Source organism: Lutjanus erythropterus, chromosome 24 (genome assembly GCF_056507025.1).
Source record: "Lutjanus erythropterus isolate fLutEry1 chromosome 24, fLutEry1.hap2, whole genome shotgun sequence".
NCBI classification, from domain to species: Eukaryota; Metazoa; Chordata; class Actinopteri; order Lutjaniformes; family Lutjanidae; genus Lutjanus; species Lutjanus erythropterus.
This window is the reverse complement of record NC_139340.1, coordinates 5,111,036-5,136,611: the sequence shown is the minus strand read 5'-3', so window position 1 is coordinate 5,136,611 and position 25,576 is coordinate 5,111,036. Positions and strand designations below refer to the sequence as shown.

Here is a 25,576-nt window from a genome sequence, read left to right as displayed (position 1 = left end):
TGGCCTTGAGTCACAGCAAGAGGTTGCATTTTTAGATTTGTGATCATCTGAAAGACTTTATTAACTAAATGATGACATCTTGTGAATGTAGCAGGTCGTGTTGGACAAAACCCAGATGCTACTTCTGACCTTTTCTGACTGCAGGGAGTTTTCAGCAAAGACTCCTGAACTTTGACTACAGAAAACTACAAAGGGTCTGAGCCGAACCCAGCATCGCCAGACTACTTCATAAACGTGTGAACTGTGCAGTTCAGACTATTTTCTGTTGATTTCACCTGACAAAGAGGCAACTATATCAGCTTTAACAAAGAGCTATGGGGGAGCTCATGTTTCTCGGACATATTTCTAGTTTGTGATCCAATAATCTTGCAGCAGTCAGGTCCAGATAATAAGGTCGGCTGTTGAATATTCATCGTTGAATTAAAATGCTGACTTTTATTGGCTGTCACGGGGGACCGAGGCAACAATTTGTTCAAAAAGAAGTCTAATTTTCCAAGGCTGTTGAGTTTTACGACTGAAGGACTTGGTTTAGACGGGAGTACAAGCGGGGGGATTGATTACGTCTCCTGCAGGAGTGATTCGTCCCGCCTCTCTAACATGGATCTATTATTAAACAACACTCTCCCGGCCTTTCAGCCACTCTCCTCTGCTGACAAGCACAAGGGGCTCTCTCATTTGTCCTCTTGCCTTCGTAACCCGAGACATGACGTTAAAAGATCTGCCGGGGCGGTGTCAGATGCCCCCCCAGGCCTCCAAGTCCATCCTGATCAATGCCTGCTCACATTTCACATGAGAACACCTGTCGGCTGGTGTGGAAAAGAGAGACGGAGACCTGATGAGCTGCTCTAAAACCCTGAAGACAAACCAGCAGCGCTCATGCTGCTGCAACACTTTCATATTTTATGTTTCAGGCTTTTCAGAGCTGCAATTAAAACCATGAAGGTTAAAGATGAAACGTCTTTGTGCTTTGAAAATTCCCACAGCTTTTCTTTGCTTTACAATTTTGCAGAGGCCAGAATTTAGATTCAGATTATAGATTCTCAAAACTACAAGAGAAAACAGTAGCTTTTCTAGTCAGGGTTGGGAGGGTTACTTTAAAGATATATTCTGATATAATCACTAATTACCTGTTAAAAAATGTGGTTAGTAACCTAATTCAAGTATCACAATATTAAGGTGATGTGACTTGATTACCTTTACATTACTTTTGAACTACCTCAATACCAAATATGGTTAAATTTCTTTGCTTAATACGTTTTATGTTAGTCGTAGGTTTATTAATTGTTTATCCAGATATTCCTTCCTTTGTTATGTGTGGATGCATGTTTCTTAATAATGCAGCTGGTCTGTGTAGCTCACAGGTCCTCAGAGCTCACTGTCCTGCATGTTTTAGATGTTTCTCTGCTCCAACACACCTGATTCAAATGATCAGGTTATTATCAGGCTTCAGGCGATCAGGCAGAGGCTTGATGACGAGCTGATCATTTGAATCAGGTGTGCTGGAGCAGAGAAACATCTATAATAAGAATAATGAATTGAAAGCTCTCAGATTAGCAGGTTTCGAGGAGCCCAGAGTGGTGTTGTGAGACTTGTTAAGTGTTGTAATTTGTGCTGCTTTTGTACGTAATGTCGTTACATGTAATCTGTTTCTCTACCATCCACTTTGTATCATTTAAATATAAACCTTCACTTCTCCGTCCACAGCTGAAAATCCTGCACAGTTTCACACAGGGGATATTTAGGGATAACTGCACTGACCAGTGCTATTGTGGTCCTGCTGCTAAGCTGATTAGCTCAACACATGTGTGGTTGTGCCAGAAAGACACTGAGATTAGCAGAGCTTTGTTTGTGGTGCTACTGTCCAATTAAAACTGGTCTAAACTGACAGATATACACTGGGTGCCGTTATGTCATTTTAAATACTGTTAAAATAAGAAAACGTGACAGTGAGCTGCATGCAACAGGCTATTACTACAACTACAACTTATATGTTGTAACAAAACATGTAATGTTGCATGGTCTTCTGCTTGCATATTTAGGATACACAGGTTCATTATTAGATCACATTTTATGTGAATTATTCATGCTAAAAAAAAAAAGAAAAAAAAATTGCTCCTGGCATTTTCCTCTCAAGTAGACAGACCAAAGGTAAACCATTCTATTTTTCTTTTTTTCTAATTTAAATTTTATTATAGGTTCGACATTAAGGTATATTTCTATGTGGTTCTTACCCACAGTTCATAGGGGTGTTTCATTCCCACTAGTATCAGTTCAAACATGCCTCCCACCAAACCCATTTCTCTGCTTCTTTGCCTCCTCTCTCATTACAGAAACATCAGGGAGCTCAATGAGGCTACCTCATCTCCTCCACCCTGGGTTCCTCGCCATGAAAGACGGCCTTAGTAACATAGATGCGTACATAAGTGGTGTGGCCTCAAAAAAGGCACCTAAATTCAAATCTTGGACACACTGGACTCGTATATTGTTCTCTATGATGCTTCAATTAGCCACTTTTACTTGGAGCGTTTCACAGATTAAAGTGGATTTGGGTATTTTCTTCCTGAAAAAGAGCAGGTCTCGACTGCATAAAAGCCTCAGAAAAAGCAGTGAATGCCTCGTTTGCTAATCGAGGATTTTGAAGCCAGAAGCTCTCAACGTACGAATGTTTTATTGAGTAACACTCGTATAAGAGGGGTTATTTTTTCCCCTGAGGAGAAGATTTAGTAATTCAAGCCCGTGTGACTCACTGGACCTTGTTCCTGCAGCCTGATGACAATATACTGCTCTCAAGGGAAAATGTCGCAGGGGACACAGACTCATTCACCAACATACTGGAGAGGTTTACAACTTAACTACAGCAGCAAACTCAGCAGTGACTTTCTACAGCAGGAACAAGAAGTTTTTAGATGTGTGTGGACATAAAACCCAGGAGGAAATCAGCTTAAGACAACCTGTCGTAAAAAAAAAAAAAAAAAGTCTACTTTAAATTGAAAACTGATAAATTTCTTTTTCTTACAACTCCTTACATTTTCACTCAAATATCTGTACTTCTGTAAAACTAACAATACATAACAAGATGAAAATTATGTATAAGACGTAACAAGACATAAAATGACATGATGCCGAAAAAGACAACAAAATGTAAGAATATGTAAATGACCTAAAACACATGACAAGACAAAAATGACGCAACAAGATTTAACAATACAAAAACAAAATAAAAGATGTAACAGGATGTAAAAAGACAAAAACGATGGACAAGACGTTACAAGACGAAACCCAACAGAGAGGGAGACTCAACCATGGAGAAATGATGAGTTTCAGTTAGCTATGCACATAAATATAATATGCACATAATGTGTGTACTTTTGCCACCTCTGCTGATAAAAAAGCAAAAAATAGGATGACTGAGTGCTGAAGTTACTGATCTTATATTCAAACTACCCAAACCAAATATCAAACACATTAATAATCAGAAAACAGCCTTAAATCCAGTGGGTCTGATCTTAATAGGTTTGTGTTATTTGTGTGACTTCAGCATTTTCAAGGGTTGGTTTAAATTCACAAAAGACACACAAAAACACACAAAAAACTAACCAATCAGGCCTCGGTAGACCAGCAGCTCTTGTTTTCTATGAGTTAAAATGACTGATTTTGTCTATGGAGTTTGGTTGATTTGGAGACGGTGACATTTAGCTTATGTAACTGCCATTTTCCCCTCAAAAAAAGCTGTCTGTTGGCAAGATAAAGAAGTAAAAGTATTTTAAATATAGAGTAAACTTAGATATCTGAAAACTGGGGGCCTGTTGACCGCCATCTACTGCAGGTTAATACACAGACTAAGTACCTCATGCAACCCCACTTAAAAAGCCTGAACCAGCTCTTTCATGCATTCACTAAATGCATTATAACCTCAAATAGATGTTAAATTGAGTATTTGCTCCATTGCACAAACATTGAGAACGCTGTCTCACTGTCACCTGCTGGTTCTGTCAACAAACAATAACTTTAAATTTGATTTGGTGTGAACAGCTGGCAGAGCAACGTGAGACACTGATTGTCTGGCTGAGAGATGGAGTAATAAAATCACGTTGAGGCAATTGGCCCTTTAACGCAGGGTGAAACATTATTTCAGGGTTTAGAATCTGATTTTCTCTGTTTCTGGATCATATCAGAGTTAAATCATATATGGGTCTAACAGTTGCATGTTGTGGTCAAATCTTTCCATCAAGGTTAACATGACAAATTTCCACATCATCTTTGGTGATGATAGAGTTTGAATTGCTGGACTTCAATGAAGGACAACTCAGTGTGTCCTTTCATTCTGGGTAAATATTTAAAAAAAAATTGGAGCTCAGTGGAGTCAAGGATGGAGCCTGGTTGTGAGATAAGAAAGCCAAGTTGCTCTTTGTGCACGGCGCGAGTTTAAAGCCTCGGCAGGAGTTGAAGGTAGCCGCCAGAATAAAAACCTTTTATAGAACATAAAAGCATGCCTCCTTCGCTTTAGACATGGTGAGATTATGCGGAGGTCGCATGACTTACACCCAAACAGGGAGATGTAGTAGTTGCAGGGAGAGGTGGAAAAAGTACACATTCTTTATTCATGTATAAGATACATGTGTCAAAAAACACTCCGGTAAAAGCAGAAGTACTGACTAAGCTTTTTTAGTCAAGGAAAAGAGTAAAAGTACAGGTTCTGGACTCAAAGCATGAAGGTAAAAAGTTTCCCTCTGAAGGAAATTTCTAACTTCATTTTCATCTTGTTACATCTTTTATGTTGTCTTCGTCTTATGTTGTTTTCATCTTGTTACAGCTTGTTACTTCTTTTTTCATCTGTTATGTCCTGTTCCTTGTTTTTGTCTAATGTCCTTTCTGTTATTTTAAGGCTTTTTATGTCTTGTCACATCTTTTACGTTGTTTTAGTCTGGTGCGTGTGATATGCACTGCTGGATGCATCAAAGAACCATCTTTTCTATGCGTTATTGTCCTATCCATTAAGGTTGAAATTAGTCTTGAGGTGGCATGATGATGCAAAATAAGAATAATCAATAATTCCCCTCAAATACATTAAAATTAAAGTAATGAGCCTTTTTTGAAAATATAAGGAGTAGAAAGTACAGATATTTGTGTTTAAATGTTAGGAATAAAGTAAAAAGTTACATTAATTCATTCATTCATTCATTTTCTGTAACCGCTTATTCCCGAAGGGTGGCGGGGGGCTGGAGCCTATCCCAGCTAACACTGGGCAAGAGGCGGGGTACACCCTGGACAAGTCGCCAGTTGCAGGGCTTACCTGAAAACAGATACCTGAAAATGCTACTGAAGTACATAAACTCAGTAAATACTTGTATTTAATTCCTTCCCACCTCTGGTTGCAGGTGGGTAACAGTACAAGTAAATGAAAAGCAAGCACTCTCCTTTACCTTTACAGCCTCTGTCAAAGTCCCATTTAGCATGGCTTTTTACCTCCAGCTGCTCTGGTAACTGCCAGCAGAAACCACACTGAGCAGCATGTCGCTGCAACAGAAGTGCATGCACGTTTCATCAACTCTGCCTGGATAAACATCAGTTGGAAAATGTACTTTGCTAAAGTACTTTTTGAATAATGGCGTCTGGCGAGGGAAATGTCTCGGGACAATTTTGCTTCCCCCTGGGTGCCGGCGGCGCTGTCGGAGAAGAAAAACACAACGAGGCCCGCGTGCGTTTGCTTGACAGAGTTGTTTTCGCTCAAACTGCAGATGTTAAGTTCTGTTTCTATGCTTCCTTTCACAGGATTTTCTCCTCCCACCGTCCCTTTCATTTTTCATATGACGGCTGTTCCCACTGTGCGTCACCTCAGGCTGTAAGACAAGTTGTTTACCATGCATGTGACTGAGCATACGGACTCGAATCCTTCCAGTTCACGCTCAGATTGTGTCACATTGTCCAACTGCAACACAGGCTGAGGTGGAAATAAATTATGTCGAGGGCAGATGTAGCAAAGAGGCATTAATCAATCAGACAGCAAGTGACTGACTGTTTAGGAAATTAGATTTTTGTTCCTTTCAGCTTCGACAAAGCTTAACTAATGATGCAGCAACCATCTGAGGGACACTGATAAAAGTGCAAATGATGTGCATCATCTGAGAATAAAACCCGCAGTGTTATGATAATGCCTGACAATTTTCTTCAACATTTATCTGTGCAGTAAATGCTTTTGCTGAGCATGAATGTTTTTTGAATAATGTACCATTTAGAAGATATAGGAGAATGGGAATGGCTCCAATTGTAGGATTTTATGTACTGTGTTTCTCTAAGGACAAGTCATTCTGAACTCCTTCCATTCTTTCTCAAAAACAAGGAGAAGACACTTTTTAGCAGCACCAGTGGCACTAAACATGGCTGCAACTTTGTGAAAAGCTTTGTTACACATTAATGTAATATAATGTCTGTTTCATACTTCTGAAAGGTGAGAATTTATACACTTTTTTGTTTTATCATCAAATTGACTATATCACAATTTGGACTGTTGATTAATGAAAAGAAGCAATTTTAAGACATCACCTGAACTTGCCATAGGTCCGAGGGTGTTTGTGATAAAATTTAAGGGATCACTACAAAAATTGTTTATGAATAATCTGTATAAAGAATGCTGGACAATATATCTATATCACACCTTTTCTTAACTGAAAACATGTCTTAAATGTCTGGGTCTTACCATCATGAGTTCCCTCTGGAAGGACTTCCTCTCCTTGTTCTCCATGTTCGTACACTCCTCTTTGAGTTTCTCCAGAACCGACGCCACCTTCTCAGGCTCATTGTCCAGCTCGGTCCGGCAAAAATAATTCAGAGGCAAATTCCCGTACCCCAGGGCATCCGCAAACGCCCTCCAGTTGCCCACATTCTCCATTAAAACTGTCCTCACTGTTGCGTAGATGTAAGTAAGAAATTTGCAGGGTTTCAAGATCTGCTCCAGCAGCATCGTGGTCGTTAGGTCCGGTCCACACCAATAAATAGGCTTGACCTTACCCAGAACTAAAACATTCTTGGCATGGACAAGGCCAATCTTTCCCTGATAGTATCCCATGTACCACTCTTTGGTCCGCAGTTGCCCTCGAAGTTTGATTTTCTCCTCGCTGAGCAAAGCAATAACATCGCCCTTCTTGTACTCCAACAGATAAGTGCTCTTGTGCTGCCTTATCACTGTTTTGATCAACTTTCCAAATTTTAGGTTGGTAATGCACCGGTCCTGAAACTTTGGGTATTTGGAAGTAACAGCCAGTGGCGAGAGGACAATCTTATCCACCTCTTTCTTTTTGAGAAACCTCCTCTGACCCGTTATCCTTGCTCCGGTCTTTGGTGGCGGCTGCGGAGTTTGGACGCAAAACTGGGTGAGGATACAGTCGAGGGCATCCTTGACTTGGACCCTGAGAGTGAAGTCTGAGATGCTGTTGGGGTTGTGCGATGTGATCATGTACAGAAGCCTGCTGACTTTACCCAGTTTGACCTGAAATCCCCGAATCACGCCTGCACCCTCGCTCGCCTTCACCTGGTAGTTGGACATGTTGGAGTACAATCCCACCTGGAGGTCCTGAGGGTACCCCAGCACGAACTGGTGCTTCCCCCACAGCTGGAGGGCCACTGGTGGGGTGGAGCTAGCCTGCCGTCCCACCTCACTTACCAACAAGGTCTTGGGGGCGCAGTCATGTCCAAACATGGCCACAACTGTCTTGAAGGAAGGGTGGATGTGCTTGGGTCCATAGACGCCCAGAGTAACCTTCCTCTGCATGTGGTCCCAAACAGTTGTATTGTGGCTGACGTACTGTGACTGAACCACAACAGCCACATACATACAAGGCTCCAGACTATCCAACTGCACCTGGACTGTATCCTTGTAAATGTATGCATTAGGGATGGGTGTGTAAGGCCCTTCTTTGCAGTCACTTCTAACACAAAGCACCTCTGCAGTATGACAACTCTCCTTCTTGACAGTTACCAATATCTTCATCTCCAACGTGATAAAAGACTTGGTCTCCATGTTGCTGAGCTTAATCTCCACCACAGGGCTGACGGTGGAGCAGCGGTCACTGTTGAGCTCCAGAGGAGGGTCTAGTAAGGCTTTCATGGAGATCTGCTGTTGGTCTCCATGGCTGACATGGCCTTCGGGGATGTGTGCACTGATATGGGTGTCTGGGAGCTGAACAACTCCTCCGTTACTGTCCAACCTGCACACAATGTTGGTCTCCACTGGCTGCGTCTGACCCCATCCAGGACTCTGGCCCAGGGAGTCAAGGTCATGGCAAGACCTGGCTAGCTTTCTGTGGTTCAACCAAGCAGTCCTGAAGTCCTCCCTGCTCTGAAACTGCTCCGGTGAAGGAGCCTTAAGGCCTGTGAAGAATCCCGAAGAGGGTAAGGTTGGATTCGACTGCGCCTGCAGGACTGAGAGTTGTGAGAGACTGTGGGAACGTTTACTCCTGAAAAACGGGTTATCCCTGTGAAGGTTGGGTAAAATCTCTTGGTTTGGGCTGGTGGGAGTGGTATTGTTAATGTGGCAGCTGCTGAACCCATTGGTCATGATTGTACTGCTGTTAAAGTTGGAGCAAGATGACGGAGATGCCAGTGCATCAAACAGAATAAGGTCTGCTGAGTTCCTCACACCCAAGTCTTTGCAGTTTTGATCTAACGGACAAATAAAGGGGTTCACAGAAAATGGACTGTTGTTGTAAATTTGGGAGGGCTTATTGGCCACCCCTGTCCACTCCCCCAAGCCTCCAAACTCCTTTGACCCATCCTCATATACTTCCCCAAGACTGTCAATCATCCCACTATCGCTAAGCGAAGAGTTCCTGAAGTTGACAGGCTGGACGTAGGCGGCCGGAATGTAGCCCATTTCCGTGTTGTTGTGGGCGTACCACCACTCTCCACCTGACGTGTCCAGCACATAGAGGTGATCACCTTTGGAGAATTTCAGTGTGGTGAAGCTGCTGGGGCAATAATCCTTTATGGCAACCACTTCCTGCGCAGCTCCATAGGAGGCCGAAGTGTCCAACCTTAAGGCACTGGGAGAAGGCACTGAAAAGGATAAAGATATTCCTTTATTTGTCTTGATTACAAAGAAGTATTTTAACTGGCTTGGCCTTATTTAAGGGCACTAAATCACTCATTAGCTGATAATTTACAACACAGCAGTTAATGGTGCTTATCTCTTAATCAGACACAGATATAAAGATCCAGTTGCACTAATGAGGTGATGGTGCCACAGATCAGACATAAAGCTTTGTGTTCAAATGGTTCTACTGTTCATATTAATGCCTCAAGACTTTCATGAAAGCTGAGAGACAACAGACAAAACACCCCCCAAATAAGAGAAAACCTTTTTCTTAATCATTCTGACTTCAAGTACAAAATTTTCAGATCACTAGGTAAATGTATGAGAAGATGAACTGCATAATTTACTGCATAATTTACTATTTTTAGTTCACCTCATTAGCGTATATGGAGCATGTAAGCAAAGCTGTAATGAAGTGCAACCAGTGAAGTGAAAGAGCCAGAGAAAGAATAATGTTTTCAACATGACTGAATAGTTTAATAAAAAAGATGTAAATCACTAGATTAACAACAAAATACTTAAATTCTAGAGATACTGAGTGAATTTTGATTAATTTGTCCTTTACTTTGCAGGACAATAAATTTTAAATGACAATGATGTAAAACTGACCTTTGACATCGTTGAGACTGGCTCCGGTGACCCCTTCACTGAGGTCGATGAGCGTCCCCTCAGACTTACAGCGAGGGAGGATGTGGTTGTTGTTCGTCACTCTGATGATTCGGTGGGCAGCCATGGCCGGTACTTATCGTGGCATTCGCTCATTGGCAGATTTTCATCTGGATGGGAAACAACGAAATGGATTTCAGGGTGGAAGCCAATTTTAAACACATCTGCAGTCAAGCATTTAGCTGATGCTCACATTTACGGAGGCTTCCCAAAGCAACGCTTAATTTTCTACATCACTAACACAGTTAAAGACTGCAGAGGTCAAAGACACTGCAACAGAAAATAAGGTTGATAAATATCACTGCATTTTTGAAGGAACTCGGCGTGAAGGATGTGCTGAGGAAATATTGACTTCCAGTTGAACAGAGAGAGTTTTTAAAAATCAATGCAAAGCTCATGAGCGTTGAACTGCAAGAGGAAGTGAAATGTGATTTATGGGGAGAACAATCGGAAAGCAATAAAGAAGTGAAACCAAAAGAAAAAAGTTCTACGTGAACGTGACAGTGAAGAAGGTCAGAAGCAAAATGTCAAGCAGAAGCTGAAGTAAAACATTTTTGAAGATCTGATTCCAAAATCATGGTCATTAAATGGAGTGTCACAATTTCAATATCTAACTGAAAATCTATCTGAATGATCAAAATAAAAGGCAGAATCAGCAATTCTCCCAGTAATTTATTTAATTCTGCCCGTGCCTATTTGTGGTATCCAGCACATGTCTAAAGAAAAGAACACTTCTGAGACAATACAGCCCAGCTTTACCGGCCGTTATATCACACTTTTTAAAGACTTTTGATAAAAATGACAGGTTCCAGGGCAGAAAACTAATTACCTTTTGATCTTTACAAATAAAGACTTGACAGTACAAAAAAAGTACATAAAAAAATGTTCTGAATCATGACCATGAAATCGAAAGTCAAATCAAATTGTGGATTTAGTGACACTTCTAGTTATTAGTCTGCTGCTATAACAGCCTCCACTCTTCTGGTTTCAGACAGATTTTGAGAACCCGTCTGCAGGACTTTGTTCCTGTAAAGCCACAAGAATGTGCGAGACGTCGAACATTGATGTTTGGCCTGTAGTTGGTTCTAATGTTCAGTCACAACAACATTTAAAATATCATATTTTTACAGCAAATCAGAGGAATCACACAAGGAGAGAAAGTAAATCCGTGCTATTTTTTCACGTCAAGTTTAACTTTGGAGAACTTCAACCAAAAGTCAGCCATCTTGACAGTTCTGACCTTTGAGGGTGTGGAGAGCCACAGAGACCAAGATGAAGGAAGCCAGCAGAGCTTATTAGCATTGTTGCACCGTGCACTTTTATTTAGCCTCTTCTGTTGGAATAAAAATGGGTTCAGCAAAAGAGGAAGGGTCTGCAAACAGTTATGAGACAGAAGTAGTACACAACTCAACACAATATATATCATGTTGAGTGTTTTTAGAAATTTAAATGCAGAAATATTACATATTATAGGTTCCTATGATTTTTTTTAAGGAAACAGTGTCTTAAATGTAAAGATTTGCTGCTTTCTTGTTGTACATGACAGTAAATCAAGAGTCTTTGTGTTCTGAACTGTTGGTTGGACAAAAGAAGAAACTTCAAGACATCACTCAGGACTCTGGGGAACTCTGATGAGCAAAATTTTTTGACATTTTATACTTAGAAACGATTAATCTTGAAAGAATTCTGTTTAATGGGGTTCAGATCATGCCAGTCAAGTTCTTCCACATCAAACTCAGAGAAGCATTTCTTTATGGATCTGACTTAATGCACGGAGACACTGCAATGTTGAAAGAGAAAACCACTCTCCCCAGACAGATGCCACGAAGTTGGAAGCACGCTATAGTTTAAAATATCATTGCACACTGTAGCATCAAAGGGTCTGAGCTTAAATCCTGAAAAACATCCTCCGATCAAGTATTCAGACGTCTCTGTCCATCCATTACTTTGGAGCATAAAACATAGAAGCTCATACAACCTCTGAGACCAGGGTGTCTGAAGTCACAGTCTTTTCTTATAGGGAATTCAAACCAGCAACCTTTTCACCTCAGAACCAAGCATCTCTCGCTCTGGCTGTCTACAACATTGTATGTGTGTTTTGAGTATTTACATCTGACTGTATTGACCAAGTTACCAATTTCCTTGTCGGAATTGCACTGTGATTCAATTTGTGTATGAAAACACACAGTCAGCAGAGGACAGTAATCTGATTAGAGCGGCAGCAAGAAATTATTTTGCAGCAAAACGTTGTTCCCCTCAGTCACAAGAGACTTTATTATTCCTGCAGGATGTGGCGAGCGGCAGCAGTGCGAACATTTGCATTCGCACACTAATGATGCCATTTTAATCTGATTAAAGCAACACAAGACTGTAGACGCTGCCATGTAAATGCCTTTCACTGATTATCTTCATTAGAGCTTTAATGTTTGCAGCTGAATTTTCACATTAGGCGCTGAGGATTTAGATTCAGATGCAGGTGTTCGTTTTCATGAATGACAACACTGTGTTCACTAAAAACAATTATAACATATCAAATTAGCGAGTATTAGCAGGGTTTGATGTCAGAGATGGCAGGCATATAGGTTATTTAAGGCTGATTTGGCTCTGAACAGCTTGTCAGAACGTCCTCCAAGAAAAGTGTTAAAGGGATAGTTCAGATTATTTGAAGTGGGTTTGTATTACCTGCAGTAGATGGCAGTTGAGCAATGTACTGCTGTGGATTGACTGGTGATTGATTGGTTAGTATGTTTGTGTTATTGTGTGATTTATGTGAATCTTAACTAACCCTTTAAAACACCTAAATTGCACAATAACACAAGCAAAGTAACTGATCGAGGCAGTTGTATACAAGGAACTCCTGAAGTAAAATGACTGATTTTGCCAATGGAGTCTGGTGGCTTTGGAGAGACTGATATTTGACTTATGTTACTTCGGTTTCCAGTCAGAAAAGTCTGTCTGACAGCAGGGTAAAAATATTTTAAATATAGCACACACTTTCTTAGGTGGCTAAAATACCTTTTGTTGCTCATACCTCATACAACCCCACTTCAACAAATCTAATATATCCCTTTAAATTAACACACATCAGTATAAACAAATATTCAAATTATTTGCCACATTGTGAGATATTATTGTATTGTGCTAATTTAAAAATAAACCTATTAAAATCATACATATACAAGTGTTTTTGGGGGGTGAACACCAGCTACACAACACCGTCTTCACTCTTATTACACACAAAAACAAGATTGTTATGTGCTAACTTGTGTATCTCCAGACACATGACTGTAACCACAACCCAAAGTCAAAGAAAACTACTGTTAAGATAAGGCAAATAGTTGTGGGTTGTGGGTCTATTTTCAATATAATTTCTTAACACTGTGATAGGCAGAATCTTGCCATTTTTTTTATCTTCTTCAGTCCAGCTAATGTTTGTCCCCAAGGACAACTTTTATCTGGAGATGAGATAAAACTTCTCATTTGGTTTCTTGAGGACTGAGCAGCAGCCATAAAAATGAACGACACTCAGCTGAATCTGAACACAAAAGCGAAATGTAAGGAAAACTATATTATAGATATCACAGCGAGTGGGTTCACATGCACATGGACTAAGAGGAGCATCTGTGGAGTAAATTAGGAATCACATTTCTTGCCGTCCTCCACACTTTACTCTGGAAGTAGGACCCGCTTATTTTTTAGTGTTTTCTGTTTTGTGTCATTTGACAAAAAGCCTCATTGTAACTCATCTTATTCAACATGGATAGGAAGACGGGGCTGAGAATAATCCACATGTATTTTTCTTTCAAATATAAATTTAAAAAGAAAAATGAAGAAAAAATTGATTATCATAAGAAAACAGCTGTGATGTGCAAAGTAAACTGCTGTTACTTTTATGAAAAACTGGGGCATGTGCCTTCATATGTAAATAAAAACATGCATTGTTAAATGTGTTTATATGCAAGCCAGTGAAAGGAGGGCAGAGTAGGACTATGAAAATATGAGCGCTTACTAATTTACATACGGAAAATAAAAAGGAAACTAGAATTACTGCCTCGTGGCTGCATGCCTCCGCAAAGCAGACAAGTTTTGGTTTACATCCATGTCTGTCCAGACTTATTATGATATGTGAGAGGAAAAAAGAGAGAAAAACTTAACAAAAACGTGTTCTGTGAGGTCACTATCAAAATCTAATCAGTCCAAAGCAAAGGGGACGTTTGTACCAAATTTGAAGAAATTCCCTCAAGGTGTTCCTGAGACATTATGATCACGAGAATGTGAGTTCACACTGACCTTGACCTTTGACCTCCAAATTCAAATAGGTTGATCATAAGGTCCAAGTGGATGAGTCAAAGTGGACATTTGTACCAAACTTGCACAACATTTAAAGGAATTCCATCAAGGCGCTCTTGAGAAATCAAGCTCACAAGATGGCATGGACATACATATGGTTGGACAACCTGAAAACGTAATATCTCCGGCCACAGCTGTCGCCGACACAGAGGCATAAAAAAGGAGTGATGGCTAGTTTCCACCGGGCACAGCCGTGATGCGTTATGGCTGCCAGGTCACCCTGAGCTGATCACTGCCAGTCTACACAATGCTTATGATTCCACCAGCAGCTACTCTGCTTCAAATATGCACCCAATCTATTTTTGACAGCTGCTAAAATTGGAATGTACTGAGCAGATCAAGCTGGCAAGAAGGAAGATGTAGAAAAAGCAGAAAGAATCCAATGAATTTTCAAAATAAAAGACCCCGTGCAGATTTACAGTCAGAAAAGACACTATTTCACAACATAATCGCTTATCCATGATAGAAACACTAAAAGCAAGCGGCTGGTAGCCGCAGATGTGTTGTGCAAAGGAGAATCAACTGGTAACAGGTGGCCAATAGTAGATTTTTAAAGGCAAACAACGATAGTTTGCTTTAGGAAGTTATTTAATTAACCTTCTGCAACTCTCGCAGTCAAAATCAGCCCAGCAGTTCACTTCAGTTCACTTCAGTTCCATCCTGTCACCGTCGTCTGACTGTGACCCAATTTTAATTACTTTTTTCGACTTTTTAATCATGCAAATTCAGCTGGGTGGTTAAAAACATGTGCGACATGTGCTGTTTTACAGTATTTTTTAAAATATTTTAAAACAGTGAAAACTTCTCTCTGCACTTTGAATTTCTGCTTCATTCCATTTTCCACTCTGTTAACAATGTGAGCATTGATTTACTTTTTGTGCTTTCGTTGCTTTACTATGAACCAGTTTTGCACGACAGAAGTTTAGTTTTTATTTGAACCTCTGCTGTTGTCTCTTGTGCCTTAAAAATGACAAAAAAGTGAAAAACTAGGATTGCTTCAGAGCTCTTCCTCTCCGGTGGTTGAAGGAAACTGTAGTAGAGGTGCACTCTGGGATGCAGAGCGTGCAGTGCAGAGAAAGTGTGGCTTGTTTAATGGCTGCATCTGTTCACCTGGGAGCTCGTGCTGAAAGCCAGTCAAACTCCTCCGAGGTGACATTTCATTTTCCTGCACCCTCTCTGCTCATCGGGGGAGCGAGTCGCCCCGTCGATAAAAACCCCTCCTCCCGCTCGAAAATGAGCACTCAGCGGGCAGCGGGAGCGAGGCTGCGATCAATAACAAGCCGGCAGACAAAGACACTGTCACCAGCTTTGATATAACGCCGAGGCGAGACCCGCTGAATGCAGCAGGAGGTGAGGACGGCTTCTGACAGATACAAGCAGGGAAAAAAAGAAAAAGAAAAGAGAAAACGAGGAATTGGAAGCTGCTGTTCGCTGCGACGGGAGACGCAGCAGGAGCTTCAGTTCAGAGCAAACTGGGTTCCTCCAAACGACCCCTGCAGATCAAGGCCGAACCTCCAGGAGGCTGAAAACTTCGGCTCCTGTATTGCAGAAGGAAAACTGATACAGGCGATTATAAAAACACTGGTCACACTTTATTTTACAGTACACAAACAGAACCGAACACGCTTTATTTAGTATGAAATTAGACAAAAACTAATATGATCTGTATAAAACAGTATTAGCCAGTTATTGGACCCTTATTACAGTTTATTAGAGGGTAATTAGGGACACATTACAACAGAACTGTACTATAAAGTGTTTTCCACTGTTATTATTTTCCAATAGGGTCTCATACTGTTGTATAAAGAACATATAGTTTTATTGATAGTTTTTGTCTAATTTGATATAAAGTACAGCTTGTTACATTTCATTGGCGTACTGTAAAATAAAGTGCGACCAAAGTGAAACACGACTGTGATGCAGTCATGCAACTTTTTCTGAGAAAACAAGACAAGATGCTTTATATTTTAGAGACGCTGGATAACAAGATAAAGTATACGCAGCATCTGGGGAAATGAACTCCTCCTTGCTTTTGTTTTAGTTCACGTTAGCGGAGAAATTTCAATAACAGAGGGAGAGGAGACGCTGAAAAGGAAACTTTCAGGGGATCTCAGGAAACTGCTGGAGGGTTTGTGGGTTAGCCTTCCTCAAAATTGGAACGTTTCTTCCCCCCACTGGTGCATTAACATCCGAGTCGGTGAAATACTCTGCGTTATTAACTCATTTCAGTCAGGCTGACAGAGTGGAGGAGCGGTGAGGACGCCAGGGAGTCGAAAGTTTAATTAGCCGAGAGTCGGACGGACCTAATCCCTGGATGAATGTTGCTATAATAACCGTCTCCAGCAGCCATATGCTCACTGAGAGTTTATCGTTTTTCCATCACAGCTGTTTAAAATGAGCAGATTACAGGACAGAGAAGGAGGCAGCGGCGGCACAGGCCTGCCAGTGTGTGGCTGGAAAACAAAACATATCATGTCAAACCTTAAACCAAAAGTATGTAAAGTTTAAATTTAATCTACTGCTGAATATCCTGTGCAAGCATTCAAACGGGTACTAATCCCTGATCAAAGAGGGAGGCTGAAGGGCTAAAAGTCTCTTAAATCAAGATCAAACAACCCCAAAGACAGCGCCATACTCAGTCTGAGTACCGATTCCTCACGATGAGTTTAATAAAATGAAATGAAAACAACTTTAAAGGCTTGTTAGCTGATTCTGTTGAGGGTTTTAATATTAAAAATCCTGATCCTTTGATGAAATCTCCAAAATCTGACTCCTTTATTCTTTGCATAATGCGTTTCTTGCACGTTATGCGACTTCCTGTGCAACTAATGACCATTTTCACAATAAAAGGGACAGTTCAGATTATTTGAAGTGGGGTTATATGAGGTACATATTGATAGTCGGTGTATGAGCTGCAGTAGATGGCGGTTGACATGCCCCCAGATTGGAGAAGCAGCAGGAGAAGTGGTGCAGGAAGTTAAGCAATGCACTCTCTACAAACCAACCAAACTACATAGGTAAAATCACTTATTTTACCTTGAAGAAGAAGAGTTGCTGCCTCAATCTGTTAAGTTTCTCTGTTACTGAGTGTCTTTGGTGCTTTGAATATAGTTTAGATTCACCAAAGTTGCACAATAACACAAAAAACTAACAGATTGAGGAGGCAGTAGAAGAGCTGTGTTCTGCAAGGTAAAATGATTGATTTTGCCTCTGGAGTTTGGTTTGGTTTGGAGAGAGTGATACTTGGCTCTTATAACAGTGGTTCCAGTTGGAAAAGGCTGTCTGACAGCCAGGTAAAGTGCTGAAAATATTCTAAATATTACGTACGCTTAAAATGATTTTTAGGTGGACCTTTTTTAAGTGGCTAAAATAATATGGCTGCAACTAATGTTTATATTCACTATAGATTAATGTGCCGACTATTTTCACGATTAATCGAATGATTTTGTCTATAAAATTGTGAGAAATACTCATCAAAATTTCTTTAAGTCCAAAGGAATGTCTCCAGATTTTGTCCAACCAACAGTCCAAAACCGAAGACTCTTCATTGTCTGTCATATAAGACAAAAAAAAAATCAGCAAATCCTCATATTTAAGAAATCACATGAAACCTTTCAGTGGACCACATCCAGCCCCGGGCCGCATTTTGCTCAGGTCTGATTTAATCGTTGCAGGTCTACTCCTGATCACCGATAAGTCTCTTTTTCTGTACTGCTACAGACTCCTTCTGGCCTCTTTCAACCCAAAAAAAGTAAAAAACCATCAAAACACCATCACAGCTCAGCCTTGTTGTGACTTTAAACTCCATTAAAGGTCAGCTCTTTCATCTATTTTGCAGGAAACTGAGTGCAGCCTTAATTCAGTCCTGACCTCAGGGACAAAAACACATTAGGTCTACTTGAGTCAGGCTGGTACTGAACCGCCCTGCCCTGTTTGTGGCCTGCAGCGATGCAGCTCTGTTCCCAGCATGCATTTGGACATGTGTTTGTTTACACCTGCGATGTAGCGGCGGTGAGCCAGCAGAAGAAAGGAACAGGAGCTCAGGGGGAGAATGACCTTGGGAGACTGTTAAACCACAGCGAAAGTAGAAATGATGGCGGGACTGAGACCCATGATGAGTGGAGTCACCTCATGATTGTCCTCTGCAGGCCACTGTACATGTTTTCAAGAATGCCAGGGCAGCTTTTGCAATTAAACAAAACTTTAATTAATCAGATCTCGGCACAGGAAAGGACGAAATTACCACCAAAATATAATTAATGAGCAAAACTGTCCTGTAAATGAAACCATTTATTTTCTACTCTACAGTTAAATACCACATTATTTTTACTTTAATACCAATACAACAAAAGAGAGGAAAAGAAGGCAAACAAGTTCTGTCTTTCATTGTATGGCGATGCATCCATGCCTTAATTTAACCCTTTAGCACGCATTTAAAATGCTTAAAATACGAGATAAATGAAAGGCAATTTAACTATGATGGAAAGAGAGTAAGCAGAGGTAAAATGAAGACAGACCACAGACCAGATCACTTTGAAATCTGCATGGTACACATGCATGCAGCTGAGTATTTTGTCAGGGAGACAGTGGTGTTACTGCAGAGAGTGATGCTGCAGCATCTTTGCTCGTTTCTTTAAAGAAAGCGCTGATATGCCTTCCAGTCAGGAAATATCTGAATTATCAAAGTTCAAGCTTATGATGAGTTATGAAAAATGTTTTTCCTTTGAAGCTGACAGTTTTTTCCTCGCAAAGAGGCAACATGAAGTCACATAATTGCACTTCTAAAGGGCTTGAAGTGGTGCTTAATGTTGAGCTTTCCAGTTAATTTCCTCACATTTTAGACAAAGTTTTTAGAATAAGTGAATAAAATAGTTTTGACTGACTTGATCCCATCTTCCCTCCCACACAGAGGAACATCATATTCCTGTGGCTGTTTTACATGTTCATAGTTTTATTTTTTTTTACCCTGCAAACCTGCAGAAAAAAACAACTAAAAAAGGCTCGTCTTGGCACGTGGTCAAGTACATTAGTGTGCAGCACCGCTCTGCCCCCCGACCGCCACCGTTCATCGCTGGAGAAATTCATCCGTAAAATATTACAATCGCTACCTCTCTCCCCTCAAGAAGAATTTCCAGGTAAATGAGCCCGCTAAGTGCTGAGTTTTAGTGCCGCTGGAGGAGATTCTTCAGCGGCAGACGGTTTAAGAAGAGACGTTTGCCCTCAGAAAGCGGAAGCGGCATTTTGAACACGTCAACAGTTCAACTTCAGGGCAGCAGATAGTTTCATCTTGAGCATTAAGTGTTTTGAATGCAATCATTTACCTCCAACGCCTCTTTTTATGGCAAGGAAAAAAGCCGAGCAGCGATTCATAAAGCATTAACAGATGGATGATGTGATAAAACTCTGCAAATGGGCTGGAAATGTATTAATGTAATAAATTCAGGGAAAATGCAAAAGCAGCTAATTGTCACATCATCCGGCGTTTATAATTCCATGAAAGGGGTTTAGCATATTTCTGACTGATGAAGTAATAATGTTGATTAATGAAGTGAGAACACAAGCCAGTGTTGTTAAATCATTATGGCTAATGTGATGCAGTTTTATAACGTTTCAACTAGTTAAAAGGGACATTTATTGGCGTTATTAGATAATGAGGGTATATTACATCATCGGTTTGACTTATTTCTCCAAAAAAATTTTCCAAAACTGAAGGTTTAATGGTGTTTGAGGGACTACAAATAATGTTTATTTTATATTTTACATCATTATTATGTTCTACATGACATTATTAAATCAATTATTTCATAATTAAAGGGTCGGTTCACCCCAAAACTGAAAAATATATACAGTATTTTTCCCCTGGCCTGCAGTGCTATTTATCCACCTGGATTTTTTTGGTGTGAGTTGCAGATTTTTGGAGATATCAGCTGAAGAGATGTCTGCCTTCTCTCAAATATAATGGGACTAAATTGCCACAGCAAGGTCTGTGGATTATAAATGTAAAGTATGCATCCCCAGCATTATAAAACCGCTGGATGCCAACTTGCATATGTTGGATAGGTGAATTAGGGGATTACTAAATACTAAATAACCTCAAAAAAGAGAAAAAGGGAGTATAACACGAGTAAAATATGTTTAACAAGTTGAACACATGAGTCCTGCAACAGGTTTCAAACAGAAGAACCTTTGAGTTCAGCGTTCTCAAGCTTTGGAATAAGGCTACTTACAGTTTAAACAACCATTTTGAATTCTGAAAATGTTCAGCATCCTTAATAACCCCCAAAACCACACCATTATTCCCCAACTCAGCCAAACAGTTACTGAAATATTGTCCAGGTGATTAGGTGATTATCCTAATTATTGCTAATTATGTTCATTATGCAAGTTAGTGTCCAGCTGTTTCATAACGCTGGGGACCCATACTTATTTTGAGATTATCTTGATTTCTGGAATTTTTTCAAATCTATTTTTTTTTTTTTTGGTTTGCACAAGCTGAGTGCAATTTGATCTCATTATTTTACAGAAAAGGCAGAAATCTCTACAGCTGATCTCCAAAACTCTGCAACACACACCAAAATGATCTATATGGATAAACAGCACTACAGGCCAGAATCAACATCTTGTTCTCATGCAGTATTGAGCTTTTAGTTTGTTGCTGGCTGTGTTGATGTACAGTAATTATTTAGACTGAACTCATTATAACAAGTATAACATCCTGATTATAGTAATTATCCTGAGCTCCCACTGTGATTTCTGAAGCCTCAGAGGCAGCTGATGAGTGATTACACTACATTTTCCTGACGACTAGACATTCATGATCAAGATCCTGCGTGCAAATCTTCTGATAAACATATGTTAGTTTACACTTCTCGCTGAATAACTGAGCTGACTTCACTAATAAAAACCAGAAGTGAGGATTCCTAATATCCAGCCTTGTATTGCACAGGAATTACATTTATATTGTGTAGTGTGCAGTTTCTGCATATCCAAAGCAAAAATCTACGACTCATCAGACTAAACCACCTATTTGCAAGAACCGCATCATCTCTATACTAAGATGTGTGGGCTGATATCGATGTAGTATCTCACCCAAAGGCTAACAAACATCAAGTAAACTGATCGCATATTGTATGCGTGTCATATTTGTCTAGTTTGTCTAATTTTCCCATCTTTAAAGATAAAATTAGTCTATACATTGCCACTCAGGCCAACTTTTTGTCCATGAGCTTGCTGAAGTGTGCACTGCAACATCCTGCAAAACCACCGCCACCCAGGAAAAATACCAAGTTCTTAGAGCATCCTGTTACAAAACTCCAGCAAAGCTCTAGTCTGATTTACCAGATTCACAGTTCTGGTAAAAGCCTGTCATTGTTTGCTTAGTTTCTTTGCTTGGTTTGCTGCGTGGCAGCATCTGCTTTTTAAGCTGCAACCTACACACTGAAAATGGCAAATTAGCACTTGGGATGCTAATCGTACACAGGTAAACAAGCTAGCAGCTGTTACCTTATCTTTTGCAGGGAAGTAGTCATCAAATGTTCCTCATCTGCACTATTTTGCAGCAGCACCATCGCTGCATCCTTTACGTTCAATCTGACAATGTTGTGCACCATTTTGCTACGATTTCTAGATTCAGCGATGTGTATATAAACACTGTCATATTAAAATAATTTTAAATAAACCTTTTGCTATGTTTTGTCAGGACTGATCACAATCCTGCGCTTAACTCCGCACGAGAAGTTTGTGATTGGTTAAAGAAATGCAAACAAGGAGGGTTTTTTTTTTCCTCAAAAGCAGAATGAGCATGTGCAGAGCTGGGCGCCATGGAAAAAGGTCTGGCTATGTGAGACTAGCAAAGCTCCAGCAGTAGGCACGTTTCCCTGCGAAACCTCACACCACACAGCGCTCCCTGTCCATGGCGCAAGCCTCGCCAAGACTGCGGCCCCTCTCGCCGCCATGACTTGTCTCAAACGCTTCATGAGCCCAGAGCGCCCCAGAGGAGAGCATCCCCGGGGTTCAGAGCCTGCTGCTTGCTGTTTAACAGTGAGATGAGAGGCTAGTGCACCACACACACACACACACACACACACACTACTAGTCCCCCTAAAAAGTTATTTTCTGCCGCTGGATGAATAAATAATTTGGCATTTTACTGATGCTAATACTTTTATATTGAATGCAGGACTTTTACTTGTAACAGAGTATTTCTACACTGTGGTATTGTGACTTTTACTTAAAGGGATAGTTCACCCAAAAATGCAAATTCAGTTGTTTTATTTAATTTGAAAACTGGTCACCATTCACTTCAGTTGTTTGGGAGATTCTGCAACACTGTTTTCCTGTGAAACTCCAGCAGTGTTTTGTGGACTAAGAAACTAAACCTGACCTTCAATCAGCATGAGGGTGATTAGATAATGACAGAATTTTCATTTTTGGGTGAACTCTCCCTTTAAGTTAAAAACTGTGTTTGTGTGTTGTGCTGAGCGGCCATTAATTACAAAATGGAGTGCACCTTCGCACAGAGCTGGAAAACGATGACAAGCTAGTTTTCAGGCTTAGCCTCGAGGGCAGGGAGGGCAGGTGAAGTAACAGACAACAGAGTGTGTGTTTGAGTGTGTGTGTGTATGAGAGTGTGCACAGTGAATTATTGTTATGGGACAAAAAGAGGATGAGGAGGCAGCTGAAGAGGAGAGAAGGGGAAAATAAGTCTTCATAAGGAGTTTGGAAGAGGAAACAGGAGGGAAAAGAGGAGGGGGAAGAGGAGGCGGCAGTACATGGGTGAGGAAGATGAGGAAGGAAAGGATATATGAACAAGAAGGAGGAAGAGGGAAGCAAAAGAGGCACATGAGGCGCAAAGAGATGGCATAAAGAGGAGGAAGAGGAATACAAGATGGAGAGGAGAAAACCAGACGGAGGAGGGGATGAGGAACAACAGGAGAGGAAGAGGACAAGAAAAAAAAAAGGAGAAGACGCGGAAAATAGAGCCATCGGAAAAACCAACATTCCTCTTAAACCCAGTCCCTGAGAGCGTGTGTGTAATTGTGTGTGTGTTGAAAATACCCTGCCACAGCAAAACACACACACACACACACACACACAAAACAGAAAATCAGGCTCCATCTAATTAAATAGAGTCGCGGATGACTGCGGGCTATAAGACAATGTGTGTGTGTGTGTGTGTGTGTGTGTGCAAACCTTGAGGCTGCCTGATAGAGGGACACAGGGAGGATTTTCAGCTTATCAGATGACCTTATTGGCAGGGCTGAGGAGGTGACGGAGAGGCACACACACGTGACAAACACACTCCAATTGTATTGTTTTTTCCCTTCATCTGCAACAACTTGTGTTTTCGTGCCAATGTATGAATATTTATACATTTTAACAGCAACATAATTACATAGATTAATAAAATATGGAGAAAGATTGGTCAAATATGGCAACAAGAGCTTTAGTGGAATTAATATGAGAGTGATACCACATAAAGCACCATAACACACTAAAAGGAACTATAAGGCTCATTACTGGTGTATGGAGGGTTTAAAAGGCCAAAACTAAATATCTAAATAAATAAATAAATAAATAAAGTCATTAAATGGTTAACAGATATCTAAATATCTAAATAATGCTTGTATAATTAATTAAATAAATGACTATACAAAGCAATTCATTGTATAATTATTCATACAATCAGTTTTGGGCCTTCTCAACCTCCGTATAAGACAGAATAAACACAGAATAAATAAATATACAAATGTGTATAATACATTTATATATTTAATGTCTCATTTAATTTGTGGTTTCAATTACATATTTATTTTAATTACATTTGTATTATCTATAGTCTTTTAATTATTATATATTATTTATTTTATGACTGTTTAAATATTTAGTTTTGGCCAGTGAAATCCTCCATACAAGGCAACATTAAATCAGAATAAAACATTAAATCATCACTACAGAAAACCATCAAATGTCATTAACTACCAAAAAATTGTCATAATGCACAAAACATGGGACTATAAGCTCACTGTAAAGCAGCCAAGACTCAAAATAACACCATGAAGAATCATTATACTACAAGAGAATACATACTGCAGAAATATTACAGATATTTTTCATTGGAGTGAAGCCGAATTCCTCTCCGCGCATTGTTCTTCGAAAATGAGCGAAGAAACGAGCTAATGAGTTGCTCAAAAGATAATCAGGCGTAATTAAGTGTAAATATGATTGTAATGTGAACTGACCTCCTGCTGGCTGGAAGCCCGAACCATAAAAACACTGTAAAGCATCATAAATAAATAACTACAGCGATATAATACGAATGCTACAGTGATTTTTAATTTGAATGAAGCCGAATTTATCTCCGTATATTGTTTTGTGAAATTATCGATCAGAATCAGCAAATGAGTTGTTTAAAAGATAAGTTCAAGTAATTAAGTGTAAATTTGACTGCAGGGTGAACTGACCTCCTGTTGGCTGGAAGCCCGAACGCTCAGAGTAGGTGCGAAGTGAGCAGAAGGTGAAGAACAAGACCTGATGCCGTCACTTCTTCTTCTTTTTCCTGTTTTTTTCTCGCGTCATTTGAGTTAAAAATGCAAAAAACAAAAAGGACAAAAGTATAGAAAGCTTAAATTAAGATGTAGTTTCCAGTCCCAGAAGTTTTTAACGGTGAAAAACGCGATAGTACTCAGACTCCCGTCCGTCTCTGCTCCGGTCTGCCGGAGGACTGGAGGAGAGCCGCTGCGCTGGAGGAGAGCGAGTGACGTCACGAGGTGGGGGCGGGGCCACAAACACTGTTCATGTACCACATCAGCCCCAGCTGCTGCATTTTTATTGTACTGTATTTACTCAAGTGCTGTAGCCTAATTAGGTGCAGGTGTGGGGTATTTGTACTTAACCTGAGTTTCAATTTCATGCTACTGTTATCATGCTACATGCTACTGATATTTCCCTCTGAAAATTCAGTTTTTCAGACTAATCTAACACCATTTATGATAGTGGCAGAGTCTATTTTTGACAGACGCTGTTTCAATTAGCACAGGCAGGAAGTCAGACAGAGAAAAGCAAAAAGAATCCAGTCAATTTTCAAAATAAAAGATCCTGTGCAGACTCACGATCATAAAGACAGACACAAAAGAAACTATTTATCTGCACAACCTACTTATCCATGGTAGAAGCATAAAAGGCAAGGAAAGAGGAGCAAATCAGCACGATCTGAGCAAGTCAACGTGAAAGTGCACTGCTGGTGAAACGCTTCTGAAAAACTGCTAGTGGGTGCTGCAGCTGACAGAAAAATGAAAGTGGACCCAAACACTACCCTTTGGAACTCCACAGTTTATAGTGCTAAATGAAAAAAAAGCAAAATATCACTGGCTAAATCACAAGCAAGAGAATCTGACATACCCTCCACCTCAGAAACCCCCTGTGAAAGTGCAGTGGGCGAGGCTCACACACCGAACAGCAACTGCTGCTGAC

General features: G+C 40.3%; 1 protein-coding gene across 1 annotated transcript in view; it reads right to left on the bottom strand.

Moving 5' to 3' along the window:
- LOC146304568 (SH3 domain-binding protein 4-A-like) overlaps window positions 1–24,808 on the bottom strand; it is a 36,390-nt gene extending 11,582 nt beyond the window's left edge. Inside the window, exons 1-3 of the mRNA XM_084713858.1 lie at window positions 24,568–24,808; window positions 9,698–9,864; window positions 6,698–9,051 (exon numbers count right to left, since the gene is read on the bottom strand). Of these exons, the coding sequence (XP_084569984.1) occupies window positions 6,698–9,051; window positions 9,698–9,821 (2,478 nt within the window). The 5' untranslated portion in view covers window positions 9,822–9,864; window positions 24,568–24,808. The remainder of the gene's footprint in view (window positions 1–6,697; window positions 9,052–9,697; window positions 9,865–24,567) is intronic.
- Window positions 24,809–25,576: the final 768 nt, after the last annotated feature.